Source organism: Schistocerca nitens, chromosome 10 (assembly GCF_023898315.1).
Source record: "Schistocerca nitens isolate TAMUIC-IGC-003100 chromosome 10, iqSchNite1.1, whole genome shotgun sequence".
NCBI lineage: Eukaryota > Metazoa > Arthropoda > Insecta > Orthoptera > Acrididae > Schistocerca > Schistocerca nitens.
In genome coordinates, this window is record NC_064623.1 from 73,868,543 (window position 1) to 73,890,068 (window position 21,526).

General features: G+C 43.6%; 1 protein-coding gene across 1 annotated transcript in view; it reads left to right on the forward strand.

Moving 5' to 3' along the window:
• LOC126210623 (1,5-anhydro-D-fructose reductase-like) overlaps positions 1-21,526 on the forward strand; it is a 45,074-nt gene that overhangs the window by 13,939 nt on the left and 9,609 nt on the right. The window contains exons 2-4 of the mRNA XM_049939915.1: positions 652-819; positions 7,662-7,865; positions 18,190-18,446. Coding sequence (XP_049795872.1) covers positions 652-819; positions 7,662-7,865; positions 18,190-18,446 — 629 coding nt within the window. The remainder of the gene's footprint in view (positions 1-651; positions 820-7,661; positions 7,866-18,189; positions 18,447-21,526) is intronic.

Genomic DNA, 21,526 nt, shown 5'->3' on the forward strand with positions numbered 1-21,526 from the left:
TACCCTCCTGAACCCACCGATTCCATATTCTGCTAACAATCATTGGATCTCGTCCAACGCGTGCAGCAATGTCGCGATACGATAAACCGCAATCGCGATAGGGTACAATCCGACGTTTATCAAAGTCGGAAACGTGGTGGTACGCATTTCTGCTCCTTACACGAGGCATAACAACAACGTTTCACGAGACAACGCCGGTCAACTGCTGTTTGTGTATGAGAAATCGTTTGGAAACGTTCCTCATGTCAGCACGTCAGCCACCGGCGCCAACCTTGTGTGAATGCTCTGAAAAGCTAATCATTTGCATATCACAGCATCTTCTTCCTGTCGGTTAAATTTCGGGTCTGTAGCATGTCATCTTCGTGGTGTAGCAATTTTAATGGCCAGTAGTGTACGTCACCTACTGGTGCAGAAGCTGATCATTCAGGTACGAGTTACGACTTAAAAAAAAATCTCAATCAAAGACAAACGTCATTTTATAAGTGACTTCCGGAAATTAACATGATTTCAAACATTTTCTAGACTATTTCTTAACTGAAATTATGTAACACATTAACTCATTTCTAAAGTAAGGAGAGATTTTGAGCTGTTTAATGGAAGAGGGTGCCATTCTTTAAAGACTCAGGACTTTACTGGTTGTCACAATTTCAGGCCAAGGTGGGCGAAGTGGGGAAAGCTGTGGACGCGGCGCTGGCGGCAGGCTACAGGCACATCGACACTGCCTTCTCCTACCGCAACGAGAAGGAAATAGGCGAAGTGCTGAAGAAGTGGTTCGACTCTGGGAAGCTGAAGAGAGAAGACATCTTCATCGTCACCAAGGTAGGAAGCTAACTAACATATAACCGCGAACTAATGCGGCTCGTATTTTATCTTCACGGTTCACCTGGCCATCCTGTGCTAGTAAATCATTCCACTGCTATTCACCTTGCCCCGTAGTAACTTTACACTTCGTTTTAGTTGTAGTCCAAAGGTTGATTTGGCGCAGCTCTCCACGCTACTCTGTCCTGTGCAAGACTCCCCATCTCTGCGTAACTATCGCAACCTTCATCCGTTTAATCCACCTTACTGCCGCCCCGGCAGTAGACAACATTCCATTAGAGCTACTGACAGCCTTGGGAGAGCCAGTCCTGACAAAACTCTACCATCTAGTGAGCAAGATGTATGAGACAGGCGAAATACCCTCCGACTTCAACAAGAATAAAATAATTCCAATCCCAAAGAAAGCAGTCTTGACAGATGTGAAAATTACCGAACTATCAGTTTAATAAGCCACGGCTGTAAAATACTAACACGAATTCTTTACAGACTAATGGAAAAACTGGTAGTAGCCGACCTCGGGGAAGAACAGTTTGGATTCCGTAGAAATGTTGGAACACGTGAGGCAATACTAACCCTACGACTTATCTTAGAAAATAGATTAAGGAAAGGCAAACCTATGTTTCTAGCATTTATAGACTTACAGAAAGCTTTTGACAATGTTGATTGGAATACTCTCTTTCAAATTCTGAAGGTGGCAGGGGTAAAATATAGGGAGCGAAAGGCTATTTACAATTTGTACAGAGACCAGATGGCAATTATAAGAGTCGAGGGGTATGAAAGGGAAGCAGTGGTTGGGAAGGGAGAGACAGGGTTGTAGCCTATCCCCTATGTTATTGCATATGTATATTGAGCAAGCAGTAAAGGAAACAAAAGAAAAATTCGGAGTAGGAATTAAAATCCGTTGAGAAGAAATAAAAACTTTGAGTTTCGCCGATGACATTGTAATCCTGTCAGCGACAGCAAAGGACTTGGAAGAGCAGTTGCCGGACGGTGTGGCCGTGTGGTTCTAGGCGCTTCAGTCTGGAACCGCGTGACCGCTACGGTCGCAGGCTCGAATCCTGCTTCGGGCATGGATGTGTATGATGTCCTTAGGTTAGTTAGGTTTAAGTGGTTCTAAGTTCTAGAGGACTGATGACCACAGATGTTAAGTCCCACAGTGCTCAGAGCCATTTGAACCATTTACCATTTTGAAGAACAGTTGAACGGAATGGACAGTGTCTTGAAAGGAGGATATAAGATGAACATCAACAGAAGCAAAACGAGGATAATGGAATGTAGTCGAATTAAGTCGAGCGATGCTGCGGGAATTAGATTAGGAAATGAGACGCTACAGTAGTAAATGAGTTTTGCTATTTGGGGAGCAAAATAACTGATGATGGTCGAAGTAGAGAGGATATAAAATGTAGACTGGCAATGGCAAGGAAACCGTTTCTGAAGAAGAGAAATGTGTTAACATTGAGTATAGATTTAAGTGTCAGGAAGTCGTTTCTGAAAGTATTTGTATGCAGTGTAGCCATGTATGGAAGTGAAACGTGGACGATAAACAGTTCAGACAAGAAGAGAATAGAAGCTTTTGAAATGTGGTGCTACAGAAGAATGCTGAAGATTAGATGGGTGGATCACATGACTAATGAGGAGGTATTGAATAGAATTCGGGAGAAGAGCAGTTTGTAGCACAACTTGACTAGAAGAAGGGATCGGTTGGTAGGACATGTTCTGAGGCATCAAGGGATCACCAATTTAGTATTGGAAGGCGGTGTGGAGGGTAAAAGTCGTAGAGGGAGTCCAAGAGATAAATACACTAAACAGATTCAGAAGGATGTCAGTTCTAGTATAATATATTTGTCCAATGAAAAACCGTTTATCATCGGCATTTCTTCTTGGTGTAGCAATTTTAATGGCCAGTAGTGTAACAAGAGCTCAATCAGCACGAATCTGTGAGAAGGTCAATTGTAAAAACAGTAAAACAGTGCTAGACAGTCCTTTTACAACAGTTTCATACAGAACCACATTCTGTATGAATTGTTCATAATTACTGTAGAGAGCATCACATCCGATAGGGATTTAATTTAAATAATTATTTTTCAATAAAGCAACCGTTAATTGGATGGGGAAAAAGCAACAAGAATCCCCATATGGCTATTTTTTTCTTAATTTTCTTTATATTAAAACCTTCTTTCATTATGGATGAGGATAATTGCGACTGTGACGAATAGAGGTTTCTTGAAATTACTGCAACCAGTCGCCTTTTATTTTGTTCTTCATTTTTATTATCCCATTAGTGGATTCGAAACGCCTATCGATTCATCATCAGGTGGTGGAAATTTGTTGTTTGTTTGCCAGCAGTGTGGGAGTCGTGTAGTGTTATTAGTATCCGTTAGTTGGTTGCTGGTGCACACAGTATTCTGGAAAACATAATGAATATTTTCCAGTGACGCTAATTTCATTGCACACTTAGCCACAGGTGAAGCATGTGGAACGTGTTACCTGTGGCTAAGTGTGTGAAGTGCAATAAAATTAACGTCACTGGAAAACATTCGTTATGTTTTCCAGAATAACTGTACACGACTCCCACACTGCTGCAGACAATCAATAAACGGGTGATGAATAACTAGGCGGCTCGGTAATGGGATGATAAAAATTTAAGAGCAAGACAAAAGGAGACTGGTTGCAGTAACTTCAAGAAATTTTTCTCTATATTTTATAGAATTCTCAATGACAATATGTAATTTTATCAGCGAACAGTTTTTCTTAAGTCATATTACAAACGTAAAGACGACGTGTAACAGTAAGTTTGTTTTGTGAAATCTGCACTATTGTACTATGTTTTACTGCTGACTTTCTTGCACAACTGTGCTGGTGAAAATGAAATAATTATTTTTCTTAATTTTTATTGAAAAATTGTCGAGTCAGTTATGTGTAACTATTTTCACTGTGGCTGTCGCATTTTTAATGTTATTCGCGTAATTATTTCTAAAATTGTGAACCTCAGATTCAGACTAATGCACCATACATTCGCCGGTACAAGCAGAGTACTTGATGGTGCGGCGTTGTTTCAGTATACAAATTTCTGCCTTTACGTTTTTGTCTGTTATGGGTCATGAAGCACTGAGCACAAGCTTTAACTTTAGAAGACTAAGAGATCCAATGGATTTTGATTTGCCGTCCTTTTGCCGGGCGGAGCTATTCTTAGGCCCATGATGGTTTTACCGGTACTGCTGATACTTGAGAGTGAACGATTCATTGTTACTGTGAAAATCTGTCGGAAAAACTACGACTCCTCTGCGTTAGAGAGATTTCTCCATTTGTGTAGTCTGTTCAGTGGACTGAACATCCAATAAAAGTCCGCCAATGTGGGACTATTCCCATTCTGCACCTGAAGCATGAACGATGAGCATATTCCTAACCACTGTACCGGCAGAAGAAAAATTGCAGTCGTAGTTTTCGCACTTGAATTTACAATCCCGAGTGAGATGTTGCAACACCGCAGTCCATTCTTTGAATTGAATTTTATCCATATTTTGCAGCTGCAAACGTCAATGCATTTAATGCACTGGAAGTATGAATTAAAGAAAACCTTTGGTCGCAAATTTTCGTGTTTTATTAACCCATTCAGTCGCAAATTATTTTTTTAAAAAAAATTGAATTTTTTATTCCTTAATTATGTTGTACATAGTGTATGAACCACAATAAGTACAAAAAGAGCCAAATAATATTTGTGCATGCAGATATAATGGCCGTCCTCAAAATAGAACGCTGGGATCTAACAGTATCGTATAGCATACTTAACTGTATTCAGGTCTTTACTATTTATTTCTTGTGAAATGGTACAAAACACTTCACACACACTGTTACACGGCATTTAACGCAATATGTTTTTGGTTTCCCGTTGCATTTAGCTCTTACACGTCTTCTTTGCGCGCTTCTTTTGTCAATCATATGACCAATTCCATGAAACCTGATGTCCGGTATCACTCTCAACTGACTTGATGGGTATTCCATTGACCGTCCAATATTCGGTCTTCCAGTGTCCGATTTCAGGTATGTAACTGTAACAGCACGTCTGAAATCCAGTAAATCTAGTGCATTTGTCACGTGTACTACTCTGTAGAAGAGCCAGGCATTTACGAGGGCCATTTCCAGCATACGTGTAAATAGGACCCAATACCATTTATTCCCTCTAATTATCGTCGCGTATTTACCAAGTAACCAGTCATGGTGGTCAACACCTCCCATGTACGTGCTATACGACTTCAAAACGGCAGATTGTTGCACTTGTGTCTTCTTACTTGCTTGTCTACTGTACCGCGTAGCTGCTCCCAAAGGTTCAACTTTGTCAAAATTTGTACCAATAGTAACGCATCTGTTGTCATGTCATCGAACAAATAAAATTTCACCATTCCTGTCGAACTGGTAGTCATAGTTTCCTCGAACTGCCTTTTTCAGTTCGTTGCTGCTCAGTAGTGGACAGTCACCAACTTGATTCTCTCTGACAGTCCCAGTTGCTCGAAAACCCAAATTTGCAACACGGCAGTCCATTCTTTGAATTGAATTTTATCCATATTTTGCACCTGCAAACGTCACTGTATTTAATACACTGGAAGTATGAATTAAAGAAAAAACTTTGGTCGCAAATTTTCGTGTCTTATTAAATACACGATTCATTTCTGTCCCTGTGGGTATATCATCAGGTGTAACTTGTCTTAATACATGATTTATTTTTGCTCTTGAATGGGGTTAAATGAATGCCCCTGTCATGGAAAGGTTCGCTATTGCGTTATGAGTTTCGTAAATCAAATGCGGAAAATATATGGGAAACAGTGGAAAAAATGAAGAGTGCAAACTTACCACATAATGGAAGGAGAGCGTTTTTAATTTTTTAATAAGTTACACAGCTGGAGCATTCTCGCTGTTATCCCACTCATCTTGGCTGCAAATTTCATTGATCTGGGAATTCGGTCTGTTGTGCTGCTGTTCATCAACTGCATTCCAAGGGGTGCTTTCAAACAGGATAACGCCCGCCCACACACCGCTGTTGCAACCCGACATGCTCTACAGAGTGTCGACATGTTTCTTTGGCCGGCTCGATCTCTGTCTCCAGTCTAGCACATATGGGACGTCACTGGACGAGTACTCCAGCCTCATCCACAACCAGCATTAACCGTCCCTGTGTTGACCGTCGAAGACCAATTGGCATGGAAGTCCATCCCATCAGCTGACATACGGCATCTGTACAACACAATGTATGCAGCTTCGCATGCTTGCGTTCAATATTCTGGTGGTTACACCCGTTATTAATGTAGCAGCATTTTACATTTTCTGCGGATTATCTCTAGCTTACATTAACCTGTGATTCTGCAATGATAATCACTTACATATGTCATCTAGACCGTTGTATTGCCGAAATTTCATTACTGCATCTTAATTACGAGGGTCACTCCAAAGAAATGCACACTATTTTTTTTCAATCCATATTTTATTCTACATGTTTGAAAGTCTTACAGTGTGTAGATACATCCTTTAGGAGCAATATTTTCATTTATCCACATAATTTACATCCCTCTCAATTGCCTTACGCCATCTTGGAACCAGCGCCTGTATACCCGCACGGTAAAATTCTGGACCAACCTGTTGGAGCCACTGTTTGGCACCGTGCACAAGGGAGTCTTCATCTTCAAACCTTGTTCTACGAAGAGATGATAGTCAAATGGAGCCAGGTCAGGACTGTAAGGCGGGTGTTTCGGTGTTGTCCATCCGAATTTTGTGATCGTTTCCATGGTTTTTTGACTGACATGTCGCTGTGCATTGTCGTGCAAAGCAAAACATCCTGCTTTTGCCGATGTGGTCGAACACGACTCAGTCGAGCTTAAGTTTCTTCAGTGTCATCACATATGGATCAGAATTTATGGTGGTTCCACTTGGCATGATGTCCACAAGCAAGAGTCCTTCGGAATCGAAAAAGCACCGTAGCCATAACTTTTCCAGCAGAAGGTGAGGTTTTGAATTTTTTTTCTTGGGTGAATTTTGCATGATGCCACTCCATTGATTGCCTCTTCGTCTCTGGTGAAAAATGATGGAGCCATGTTTGATCATCTGTCACAATTCTTCCAAAAAATTCATCTCCACCAGTCTCGTACTGTTCGCTGCATACCGTTTTTCTTGTTTCTTTGTGAGCCACTGTCAACACCCTAGGAACCCACCTGGCACAAACCTTTTCTAACGCCAACACTTTCAGTGTTGTGCAAACACTTCCTTCCCCTATCCCAACGTAGCGTGACAATTCGTTCACTGTGATGCGGCTGTCAGCAGTCACCAATTCGTTAATTCTCTGCACATTGTCTTGAGTGTGTGCAGTTCGAGGCCTGCCGCTGCGAGGCCAACCCTTAATATTGCCGTGCCGACTTTCATCATGTAACCTGCTTACCCACCGACTAACTATACTGCGATCGACAGCAGCATCTCCATACACCTTTTTCAACCTCTTGTGGATGTCTCCCACTGTCTCGTTTTCACAGAATAGGAATTCTATGACAGCAGGTTGCTTCTGACAAACGTCAAGTGTAGCAGCCATCTTGAAAACATACTGTGACGGCGCCACTCACGGGAACAGGTTGAACTAAGTTTGAAAACAAGCGGGAAGGATGTATCTACACACTGTAAAACTTTCACACATGCAGAATGAAAACTGTATTTTTACAAAAATAGTGTGCTTTTCTTTTGGAGTGACCCACGTACTTCTTTGTGTTCCGATTTTTTTCCCTGCCAGTGTATTTATAGTGTAATAACTCCTTTGTTGTTGATATTCTTTAGCGAAGATACTGAGTGGGTAACTTCTTTTTCAGCTGCCCATGATGGGTATGCGACAGTCGTCGGTCGAGAAGTACCTCAAGAAGTCCCTGGCTGATCTCCAGTTGGACTACGTAGACCTCTACCTGGTGCACAACCCTGTCGGCATGCAGGACGTCGACGACGGGACCTTTCCCCCCAAGGGCAAAGACGGGAATGTGCTCCTGGACCTAAACACAGACCACGTCAGCATATGGAAGGTAATGCATTTATTACAGATAACTGCAGCATAACTGGGCACGACCAGGGAGTAAAAGTACCGGGCTTCTGACACCCAGAGGAATATTTTTTGGACAATCGTGGCAGCACTGCGCTCAAGGACAATGTACTGGCAGTGGAGGGCACGGTCGTTCGTCTCTGTTGCGAATCCCCCAAGCTGCGAGGTGATGCGAGTAATCTGTTTTCCTCTTCGGAAGAAAAAATGCACTAAATCAAAACTGTAAACAGGGATCGTCTGACGAATGATATTTGAACCGTGGAATTATTTTCAACTTTTTCTTAAGAATTTACTTTATTTACTAGCGATTCATCAAGAACATTAACACATTTAATCACACTATGTGAGCGTGGAAGTAGTTGCCAGGGAATAACTGATGAAATCAAAATGAAATTGCTTTTAACAAATGGGAATTTTATTCCTAAAAGCCCTTTCTTTTTTAGAAACAAATTTAAAATTATAAGCAGAAAGCACCCTTTAAATTTCAAGTTACAATTTGTTCAGAGGCAGAAAGAAACAAAATTTTGAGTGTATGAGGTTTCGGGCTGAGAACCCTGCCGCTCCCTTTTGACACAGCCGTAGTCACGACCGTTCACAACAACCTCTGAAAGACTACACTGGTACAAATCTGCAACACACCAGATTACTTTAAAGCAAAAGTTTTAACAATTCACACAAGCACACAAACTACGTACCCCGTAGGAGCGATGAAAATGGTACAAAACACTAAAATTAAAAGATTAACTTGCCACCGAAGGTGCAACTTGATTTCAACTTCTAAGAAACGTCTTACGGTGGAAGGGTGGCAACTTTATATACTAAACTGACCATTTAACTAAAAGCCCATGAAATACAAATCTACATAAATTTATACAAGGTTGTCCAAACATGCTCTACAGTACACATATACCGCCTCTCAAGATGAAAGGCAAGATAAAAACATATTTCAGGAAATAGACCGTTACACTTCAACCAATAAATTCGCTAACACATCAAATCAGACAACCATGACAGAGCCAGCTATTAATGTATGGCAGATTGATAGGGAGATAACCGAACAACCCCAACCGCAGATTGCTCTAACCCGCCCCTACTCCATAAGGGAAAAACGGACCACCCAATTCATAAACAACCACCTTCCGGCGGGTGGGCGAACGGAGAAGAATGGTGGGACGACCCCAAAGCAAAACGGCTAGTGACCTCACGAAGAAAACAAGTAGAATTTAACAAGAGTAAATCAAACAAGATATCACCAATCACTTAACTTCTAATAAACTGCGATTTCTCGAGAAGACCTGGCGCAGCACCCCCAAATCGATCTCCCGAACCGTCCGCTGCCAGCCGCTTCAACGGACGCAGTAAGGCGCGCCGATCTCCCGTCTCACGGCGTCGCAGCTCGCACCGGCCAACCCGATGTCGTGGGTTGACTCCTGTTGCTCTCGTGTCGACCGCGGCCCACTAGACTCACGTGGCGACCTCACATGCGCCGACGCTGAAGTCGGACAAGTCATCTTGTATCTCAGTGCGCGACCGACCAACCGATCGATCCAACCGCCAATGACCATTGCCTGAGCAAACTCGAGCAGACTGGCGGCCTAACGCGCAGACTCAGATGCAGGAAATAAGCCGCGACCGGACGACCACTCGCTGAGTTCTCTTATTGGCTGAGTGGAAAGACTCTCATTTTGCCGGCTTTAAAGGTTGATTGAACGACAGACATACTAGCACTCCGAACGACAGACAGGCACTAACTGCCTAACAAATTATGACGAGAGACAGACTAGCAAGCTGGAGACGAGAGACTGACCCAGACTGACCGACTGGCGAGCTCATAGCGCCCCTTAAAAGCACGTGAACAGGCAACCTTTCCCCTTTCCCACCACAGGGAGACACCAAAGCTGCGATTGCCACAGTGGAGCTACCTCCAGAAACGGAGGGCGACTGCTTCACACCACGCGCTGCGGCGCGCTCTTCAAAACAGCAATTTTTTTACCACGACTCAATATTAATGCGTAAAAGTGATGTAAGTATAAACCTGGTAGAATGAGTGTGCATGGTGAACAATGTAGTGGGCGTCCATCAAACGTGACTGATGCTGAGGTGAACAACGTCGCAGATATGATTGGCACTGGACTAGATAAAAACAACGTTTCCAAATGTATCGCCGCGCGGAGTGTCCGCGCGGTTTAAGGCGCCACGTCACGAACTGGGCGGCTCCTCCCACCGGAGGTTCGAGTCCTCCTTCGGGCATGGGTGTGTGTGTTTGTCTTAGCATAAGTTAGTTTAAGCTACTTTAAGTAGTGTGTAAGTCTAGGGACCGATAACATCAGCATCTTGGTGGCTTAAGACACACATTTTCCAAATGTATCGAGACGTCATCTGCTATAAAATCATTACTGAAACACTTTATATGTGAAAACTGTTTGCCAGGCGGGTAACAGAACTTCACAGATTAACACAAAGACAGCAAAATCGCAACTTCATCGGAATTTCTCGAACACTTGCACCGAGCGAGGTGGCGCAGTGGTTAGCACACTGGACTCGCATTCGGGAGGACGACGGTTCAATCCCGTCTCCGGCCATCCTGATTTAGGTTTTCCGTGATTTCCCTAAATCGTTTCAGGCAAATGCCGGGATGGTTCCTTTGAAAGGGCACGGCCGATTTCCTCCCCTATCCTTCCCTAACCCGAGCTTGCGCTCCGTCTCTAATGACCTCGTTGTCGACGGGACGTTAAACACTAACCATCACCACCATCGAACACTTGCAAATGAAATGTCAGGTGCTTGAATTTGCATCCCTGAAAAGACAGTCAGTGCAGTGGCGACATCCCTATTCATCACCAGCTAAACAATTTAAAACCGTTGTTTCGCCCCGAAAAATGATGCCCACTGTCTTTTGCGATAGTGAATGGCGTCTCCTCATTCAATTTTTACCCTATGATGAAACAGTTCTGCGCGGTACTGCGGTACTGAAAATTTCTAAAAAAAAAAAAAAATTATTATTACGGCGGGAAATGTACAACGATACAAGGGGGATGTTATCGAAAGCAGTCTACTTGTTCTTTGACAAAGCACGTCTCCGAATAGTAAATGCCACAAAGCACTTCTTGGATTCATTCGGTTAGGAGTTCAGCGACAACCCTGCTCGCAACACTTCACATTGTCGGCTTTTGACCTCTCTGACGTTTATGAGTGGTAACAGGTTTTCAGCAGATGGTTAGGTCTAGATTTCTGTCAACAGTTGGCCGAAAAGGCAGTGGATAACTTTTTTGTTAAAGATACTGGAGAGCTCTTCCCTCATCTCGGAAAGTTCAGTAAGAATGATGACCAAGTCGAAATATAATCGTTGACAAATGTAGCTGTGACTTTAAAAATTTTCGTACGGGGGACCACCCTCCTAGCGAAGATGCGGACTGAAAATGGGGAAGCCCATTGAGATAAGAGGCTTAGACAAAGCCCAGATCATTATTACGCAGAGCCTGTGAACGGGCACCTCGAAAACTGGGAAGCTGGTCGAGTGTTTACGAGCTACTGTCGTGGGCATCTAGGGAAAGAGGTAAAAGAACATTGAAACCACCACTAGAAGCTAAATGGTTGGACGTCGACGACGGAAGCTTGTCTGCTCTGTAAAGTATGACCGAGCGGTTCTAGGCGCTTCAGTGTGGAGCCGCGCTACCGCTACGCTCGCAGGTTCGAATCCTGCCTCGGCCATGGATGTGTGTGATGTCCTTAGGTTAGTTCGGTTTAAGTAGTTCTAAGTTCTAGGGGACTGATAACCTCAGATGTTATGCTCAGAGCCATTTGAACCAATTTTTGTGAAGTAAGATAGTTGGTGGTGTGCGGCATCACTGCCGAATGAGCGCAATGGTGGCGCATGCACAAGTGTTTCGGAGCACACCGTTCTTCGTACATTGGTTGAAAATGGAGCTCCACTGCAGACCACCTCTATATGTTGTTGACCCAACGACATCCTCGATTGCGATTGCAGTGGACACGGGACCATCAGTATTCGACCGTCGATCAATGGAAACGTGTCGGCTCTTCGGGTGAATCAGTTTTGCTACACTATGTCGATGGTCCTCTGCACAAACGCCGTCATCGAGGTCAACGGAGGTTCGAAACGGGCAGCGCGCCGCGGACGCAGGCTGGTGGGAGCTGCATTATGATATGGGAGACATTCTTCTGTGCATGCATGGGTCCTGTGGTAGTAATCGAAGACACGCTGACAGCTGCGAACCATTTGCATCCCTTCAAGCTTGATCTGTTCCCCGACAACGATAACATGTTTCAGCAGTATAATTGTCCGCATGTAGGAGCCACAACCGTGCTACAGTGGTATAAGGCGCATTGCAATTTATTGGTGTAAATCCCGTGGAACCCGTCTGGGACGGTATCGGGCACCATCACCGCATATGGAAATCAGCGGCCCGTTATTTACGCGAATTACGTGATTCGTGCGTAGACATCTAATGCCACATACCTCCAGAAACCTACCAACAAACTGTCGGATACCCGACACGTAGAGTCAGTGATGTATTTCGTTCCAAAGACGGACAAACAAGCAGGTGGTCATAATGGTTTGGCTTATCAGTGTATCTGCAAAACTCTGGTTTCCCGCCAAAAGAAACTTAATGGGAGACACGTCTGTGACATGCTGATTTGGAGGCTACATACAGCGCCGCCACCTATAAGAACTCCATGAAACTGTAGCGGCTGGGAATATTCCATCATGTTCGTAACCAAATTCTATACATTTTTCAACCAAAATTGGCGATGAAAAAAACCTGTTGCGTATTCTTACAGCATAATGGAAAAACTGGTAGAAGCCGACCTCGGGGAAGATCAGTTTGGATTCCGTAGAAATGTTGGAACACGTGAGGAATTACTGACCCTACGACTTATCTTAGAAAATAGATTAAGGAAAGGCAAACCTACGGTTCTAGCATTTGTAGACTTGGAGAAAGCTTTTGACAACGTTGACTGGAATACTCTCTTTCAAATTCTGATGGTGGCATGGGTCAAATACGGGGAGCGAAAGGCTATTTACAATTTGTACAGAAACCGGATGGCAGTTATAAGAGTCGAGGGGCATGAAAGTGAAGCAGTGGTTGGGAAGGGAGTAAGACAGGGTTGTAACCTATCCCCGATGTTATTCAATCTGTATATTGAGCAAGCAGTAAAGGAAACAAAAGAAAAATTCGGAGTAGAAATTAAAATCCATGGAGAAGAAATAAAAACTTTGAGTTTCGCCGATGACATTGTAATCCTGTCAGAGACAGCAAAGGACCTGTAAGAGCAGCTGTACGGAATGGACAGTGTCTTGAAAGGAGCATATAAGATGAACATCAACAAAAGCAAAACGAGGATAATGGAATGTAGTTGAATTAAATCGGGTGATGCTGCGGGAATTAGATTAGGAAATGAGACGCTAAAGTAGTAAATGAGTTTTTTTGGGGAGCAAAATAACTGATGATGGTCGAAGTAGAGAGGATATAAAATGTAGACTGGCAATGGCAAGGAAAGCGTTCTGAAAAAAAGAAATTTGTTAACATTGAGTATAGATTTGTCAGGAAGTCGTTTCTGAAAGTATTTGTATGGAGTGTAGCCATGTATGGAAGTGAAACGGCCGGCCGAAGTGGCCGTGCGGTTAAAGGCGCTGCAGTCTGGAACCGCAAGACCGCTACGGTCGCAGGTTCGAATCCTGCCTCGGGCATGGATGTTTGTGATGTCCTTAGGTTAGTTAGGTTTAACTAGTTCTAAGTTCTAGGGGACTAATGACCTCAGCAGTTGAGTCCCATAGTGCTCAGAGCCATTTGAACCATTTTTTTTTTTTTGAAGTGAAACGTGGACGATAAATAGTGTAGACAAGAAGAGAATAGAAGCTTTCGAAATGTGGTGCAACAAAAAAATGCTAAAGATTTGATGGATATATCACATAACTAATGAGAATGTATTGAATAGAATTGGAGAGAAGAGAAATTTGTGGCATAACTTGACTAGGAGAAGGGATCGGTGGGTGGGGCATATTCTGAGGCATCAAGGGATCACAAAATTAGTATTGGAGGGCAGCATGGAGGGTAAAAATGGTAGAGGGAGTCCAAGAGATAAATACACTAAACAGATTCAGAAGGATGTAGGTTGCAGTAGATACTGGGAGATGAAGAAGCTTGCACAGGATAGAGTAGCATGGAGAGCTGCATCAAACCACTCTCAGGACTGAAGACCACAACAGCTGTGGTACACGCAACCTTAGAGAACAGTAATAAGACTTCGCCGACCATTCTGGAGGAACTATGACGTCAAAGATATTTATCTAAGAAAATTTAATGCGGGTATAATACCCAAATTTTCCCGACGTCTGGTATCTTTGACCAAGAACATGTGATGAATGTTTGATCACATTCCTTTGTCAAAAAGCATTTGATAGAGTAACACCGGCCTCAGCGAAGAATCAGTAACCTTATTGTGTGCTCAGTATGAGTCATGCCTACTGACACATGTAGGAACGTCTGGAAATGTCGAAATATCATTCGAAGCGTTTTGAAGAGAAAGGAGGTTCAAAAATGGTTGAAATCGCTCTAAGCACTATGGGAGGTCATCAGTCCCCTAGAACTACTTAAACCTAACTAACCAAAGGACATCACATACATCCATGCAGGATTCGAACCTGCGGCCGTAGCAGCAGCGTGGTTCCGGACTGAAGCGCCTATAACAGCTCGGCCACAGCGGCCGGCGAGAAAGGAGGATATTTTGTCAGTCCATGGCAACTGTTGATGAGACATGGATATACGACCACGAACCACACAGAAACTGGCACAGCATAGAGTGATAACATCGATCTTCATATGCAGAAAGAAATGTCAAAGCCAAGCTTCTGCAGGAAAGTGGATAATGACAGTATTTTGAGATACGAAATGATTAATTACACTCCAAAAGCGCAAAGGTGAACAGTAGCAGCAGTTGTGAGTTATTGCGAAGTCTCAAACACAAAATAGAAAGGAAGGTGAGATTTAGCTTGAGGATAGTGACTCCATTATACTGATGATAAAAAGTCCACTGGATTCAAAATCGTGGTTCCGAGCTGATGGAGCTCCCCCCGTATAGTCCTGATAGAGCTTCCGGTGATTTTCCGGTTTCTCATCCAGTGAAGGGTCACCTCCATGATTCCAATGTTTGCTTGGATGACGAAGTTGTGGAGGCAGTGCAAGTGTGCAAGTGCGTAAAGCCACAGAGCTTCTTCAAGGGCGGAATTAGGAACATTGGTAAGAGTTGGGCCAGGAGAATAGCAGTTGAAGGGCATTATGTACGACTTGCAGTGGCAAATACTGCAGAGTGCAGCTGAAATTGTCCTCATTTGTATCATCGGCTCCTCCATCTATGTCAAATTTTTGTCCATTCTTAAGGGGATCATACCCTGCATATCTAACCCATGTTAATTTAGGGAAGTATTTGACCCCTTTCTGAAAAACCTAGTTTATGCAGGACCTTAATATTTTTACTGTATGTCACATGATGCTAATAGCGTCAACTGTACTAAAATCTACTTTAACCATGTTATAGTTTTTAACAAATAATTTTTAAATTTATTAACAAAGAATATAAAGCTTTTTCTGTAGAAAATATTTATGTGAACTTCCTAACGGGGGAATAATAATGAATGTAGTACCAGAGGTGGCTTTTTATGTTAAGCAGAGTCTCTGAAAATTCCATTCATTTATCTATGATAGTTTCTGATATAATAGGGCGTATCTACTGAAAATTTTAGTTTGTGGAAAATTGAGTTTAAAGAAAAAACTTTTGAAATTTGTTACTTACAGTTAATTAAAACTATCCTGCTGCGTATGATGGCCCTTCTTTGGCCCCTAGCGGGTCTTCCAGCTTCTTTTTCACCTTCCTGGATGTTTGTCTTGCTTTCTTGGCCATATTAGACGCAGAGCTCTCTGCATCGGCTATCCTCATTTTATCGCAATGTTGCAGCCCAGTTATCATATTTTCACCAGGATTAAATCCCAGCTTTTTCAGTACCCAAAACTTTCCATTATTACTACAATTGAATGTAATAACAGCACCATGAGCTCCTAGTTTCATTGTATGCATTGCAGCAAATACAGTTTTAGGAAGGCAGTTCCAAATTATGCTACTGAAACATTCATTTGGATTCTGTGTCTGCCCATGCAGACATTTCCTTACAACGTCAGGATGAGCCAAGTCTCTGAAAATAGGTTTAATTGCTGTAACAACAGCACCAGGAAGAGAATGCTGGTGACCATAAGATTCCTCAGTTGTCTGAGCCCTATTGTGTTTGCACCACGAATTTTCTCCTGATGGACACAATCCAAGACATGGCTTATCATCAGTAGAGGACTTATGGAAGAATATGGCCCAAACATCTCTCTTCATTGCCTCCAGATTTTCTTTATTTCTCCTAATTGCCCGCCAATAGTATACCTGCAAGTTTTCAATCATACTTGAACAAAACTAACCGCGTATTTGAAAGCGTTTTGTTTACAAACAGCAGAAACAAAAGAATACCGACCGTTGCATTCCAAGGATAGCCAAAACACTCAGGAGTAAGAAAGAAATTCCTAACGTGCAATGTAGGGGATATAGAGATCTAATGGCCATTAAAATTGCTACACCAAGATGAAATGCAGATGATAAACGGGTATTCATTGGACAAATATATTATACTACAACTGACATGTCATTACATTTTCAGGCAATTTGGGTCCATAGATCTTGAGAAATCAGTACCAGAAGAACCACCTCTGGTCGTAATAACGGCCTTGATACGCCTAGGCATTGAGTCAAACAGAGCTTGGATGGCGTGTACAGGTACAGCTGCCCATGCAGCTTCAACACGATACCACAGGTCATCAAGAGTAGTGACTGGCGTGTTGTGACGAGCCAGTTGCTCGGCCACCATTGACCAGACGTTTTCAATTGGTGAGAGATCTGGAGAATGTGCTGGCCAGGGCAGCACCCGAACGATTTCGGTACCCAGAAAGGCCCGTACAGGACCTGCAACATGCGGTCGTGCGTTATCCTGCTGAAATGTAGGGTTTCGCAGGGATCGAATGAAAGGTAGAGCCAGGGTCGTAACACATCTGAAATGTAACGTCTACTGTTCAAAGTGCCGTCAATGCGAACAAGAGGTGACCGAGACGTGGAACCAATGGCACCCCATACCATCACGCCGGGTGATACGCCAGTATGGCGATGACGAACATACGCTTCCAGTGTACGTTCACCGCGATGTCGCCAAACACGGATGCGACCATCATGATGCTGTAAACAGAACCTGGATTCATCCGAAAAAATGACGTTTTGCCATTCGTGCACCCTGGTTCGTCGTTGAGTACACCATTGCAGGCGCTCCTGTCTGTGATGCAGCGTCAAGGGTAACCGCAGCCATGGTCTCCGACCTGATAGTCCATGCTGCTGCAAACGTCGTCGAACTGTTGGTGCAGATGGTTGTTGTCTTGCAAACGTCCCCATCTGTTGACTCAGGGATCGAGACGTGGGTGCACGATCCGTTACAGCCATGCGAATAAGATGCCTGTCATCTCAACTGCTAGTGATACTAGGCCGTTGGAATCCAGCACGGCGTTCCGTATTACCCTCCTGAACCCACCGATTCCATATTCTGCTAACAGTCATTGGATCTCGACCAAAGCGAGTAGCGATGTCGCGATACGATAAACCGCCTTAGCGATAGGCTACAATCCGACCTTTATCAAAGTCGGAAACGTGATTGTACCCATTTCTCCTCCTTGCACGAGGCATTACAACAACGTTTCACCAGGCAACGCCGGTCAGCTGCTGTTTGTGTATGAGAAATCGGTTGGAAACTTTCCTCATGTCAGCACATTGTACGTGTCGCCACCGGCGCCAACCTTGTGTGAATGGTCTGAAAAGCTAATCATTTGCATATCACAGCATCTTCTTCCTGTCGGTTAAATTTTGTGTCTGTAGCACGTCATCTTCGTGGTGTAGCAGCTTTTATGGCCAGTAGTGTATATGCAGAAAAGTGGGTAAAAGAAAAGTGGGGGTGCCACGTAAACAGACGTGGTAGGAAAATGCTCTTTAAATGCTCGAAAAATAAAAATTTTTTCAGCGAAATACTTTTCAGAGTACTTTAATAAAACCTTAACCTATCGAAATATGATGAAAACCGAAAATTGATTTTTTTCGACCTGAACCACGGTGTGGTCCCCTTAACGCCACACATGGGTACAGTGTGCTGTTAATGTAACGGTGTGGTGTAGTCGGTGCGCTGATCTGCACGTTGGGCTTGCTCTGTGCAGGGGATGGAGGCCCAGGTGGACGCTGGACGGGCGCGCTCCATAGGGCTATCCAATTTCACCGCGCGCCAGATCAAGCGGGTGTGGCAGTCTGCGCGCATCAAACCCGCCAACCTGCAGGTTGAGATGAACGCCTACTTCCAACAGCGCGAGCTCAGGGCCTTCTGCCGCGCGCTGGACATCACCGTCTGCGCCTGGGGTCCGCTGGGCACCCCTGGCATCTACACCTTCGTCGAGAGGCAAGGCGGCGATGTCAACAAGTACGTACTTCCTAATCTCCCATTAACAGACGACTTACGCACAATGTGGACGAAAGTCATGTGAAGGCGCTAGGGCACGACTCGATCGTTGTCTGCTGAGTCATCTGTGGTGCATTTTTCTCCGCCCAAAATTCAAATCTGCAACTATACTGTAACTAACCTGTTACTAGGGGTTATTCCTTATTATTGGGAATGGAAATACTTATTGCTTATGAAATTAACGTGAGAAGAGTAGGGTCGCCACCGACTCTAACCATACAACTAATCAAAGATTTGGTCGAGTCGGAAAATAAATTAATTTGATCACAGACCAAAAATTCACAAACATGCATACGTTGTGATGTCGCTCATAGGGGATACGATGTAATTAATAGTGTTCCCCGTGCACTGTTCACGACAGTGAAACATTTAAAATGAAATAGCACATGCAAGAACACTGTGCAGAAGATCAACTCCCAGCAACACACCTGAAAATAAGACTTAATCTAAAGCATTTGTTATAAAATACAAGGGGAGACTAATCACTGGACCTGTGCATAAGGAAACGCATTGGATGTGCTAACGGGAAAGCTACGAGGTGAGTGGCTTAGGTGCAAAAACGTAATGTCGGACCACAAGAGAAAATTGTAGATAAAATCATTTATTCCTAAGGTAAGGATGTGAGGCATGTACACGATTCCTGGTAACACGTGGTTTGTGGAGACACAATTTCTAGGTATAGTGCCAAATTCCAACAATATCACATCACACAATCATGTTAACATTATTTAAGACAAACATGAGATCGGACAGTTAGTGATGTCGGTAGCCCAACAACTATAATGTTCTACCACATGGTTGGCTCCCCACGGACGAAAGACACATAAAGCAAGGAAAATTTACGAGAAGGCAAAGCTATTAATATTTAGAAAAATAAAAGCTTATACAGCCACAGCTGAAGTCAAACGGACATTCATACAGAAGCGAGTGCTCACTTCTTATCGACACCTTTGTGTGGCGCTCTTCCGGCGGATCCAAGTCTGCTACAGAAATTTGCTAAAAGAAAAATCTGCCAAAGTTTTGCATTCCTTGCTGCGACAAGGCAAAGCAATCTTCCAGATTTGAAAAGCGAGACCAAAAGCTAACAGCTCTCCCCTCGCCAAGTAACAACGCGCCACGCGGTCAGTCTAACTCACCGTTCTTCGACTGGAGCACAGCTGTGGACGCTTCCCGTGCCGGCGGCAGACTGCCTCCCGCTTCTCCAGCCTCTTCCACGCTCCGCGTGGACCGGAAAACCCAAAGATGCCATTTCCGCCACCAACCTAACGCAGGTGGATTTCTCACAAGTAGCGAAAACCTCTTTGCCTACTTGACCATTACGAGAGTTGGCTATTCTGTACAACTGCTGCTGAATCTGTACGACTATCGCAGACTTTCTGCAGCAGACTACGCCACCGTCTAGCAATGTGACACACAACCACATTCATTCAATCACACCACTATGAGAGTAAAGAGAAAAGAGAAACAAGGAAAAGAAAGAGAAATGGTAGTGAGAATGGGCTACCGGACTAATGAAAGGTGGCTACAGGACCTTTTCAATACGACTCGCGGTAGACCGTCAATTGTCACTTGTGATTACGCAGAGGCGACGAGATGTCCATTGTGATGTTTAAAGCTTTCCCGCCGTACTGATTGTTCCATAAAAACACGGGAGAACTGCCGGATATCAGTAACGTCCGGCCACAGGCAGGCACACGTTACTGATATCCGGCAGTTCTCCCGTGTTTTTATGGAACGCGATGACCATTCAGCTGGAAGAGTAGAAGGAACGACGTAACTCTCTGTTGACCTATTGTGGAATTGGTACAGCGGCTGGTCAAATATTTAACAAAAAAATACGCTGAACAGGCATTCATGTCCGGAGTCGCAAGGCGGTTCTAGGCGCTACAGTCTGCAACCGCGCAACCGCTACGGTCGCAGGTTCGAATCCTGCCTCGGGCATGGTTGTGTGTGATGTCCTTAGGTTAGTTAGGTTTGAGTAGTTCTAAGTTCTAGGGGACTGATGACCTCAAAAGTTAAGTCCCATAGTGCTCAGAGCCATTTGAACCATTTGTCCATTCATCGAACACTTGTGTTCATCCAAGACCCAGCTGACCTTGGAAACCTGAATTCACGTCTGATCTCTGACACACTATGACCCGTACATCTTGCACCGATTTTCAATCCCACATTCACAAACTTGCGACATGCTGCCCTGTTCATTTCACTCATTTCTATTATAGGCTACTGAAGTATCGTTTCGACAGTAGCAGCGAAGTAATTACTACACTGAAAACTCATTGCAAGCTAAAAATATCTACCAGGCTGTGATTGGTAATAAAAATTTCTCATTCTTCGTAGTGAAGCACCAATCATCAACGCTCAAGCTGAAACTTTAGTACAGCCCTCTGTGGACTCAACTTGAAGACAACTTCCCATAAAAATTCTCATATCCGTATGAATAATATTCTCTGCTGCTAGTATAAAAATTCGTGGTCTGCTTCATCTCAGCTCTCAATCAACTCTTCAGCACTCTGTGCACTACTAAATGAATAATTTACACTATATCTCGTAAGTCAATGAAAATCTTCAGACCTAAAGAAATAACAAAAGTATTTTTTGTCCAATGCAGCTGGAAGAGTAGAAGGAATGACGTAACTCTCTGTTGATCTATTGTGGAATTGGGACAGCGGCTGGTCAAATATTTAACAAAAAAATTCGCCGAACAGGCATGCAAATTGAGAAGATGTTTTATTTTATTTTCGTTACCAGTTTCAGCATTTCATTACGCCATCTTCAGGCCCCATACCACTTCACAAAAGTAATCGGCGTATTGGGGCCATATGTCTCTGTATGTCGTGAATTCTCAAGTGCATCCTTCAAAGAATTGACTGCAATTGCGTAGTCAAATCTTCAAAGGAAGCACTTGAGAATTCACGATATGCAATATGCCAATATGCCAAATACCGATTATTTTGGAGAGGCGCATATGGGGCCTGAAGATGGCATAATGAGTTCGCGAATTTAGTAGCGAAAATAAAATAAAATAACTACTCAATTTG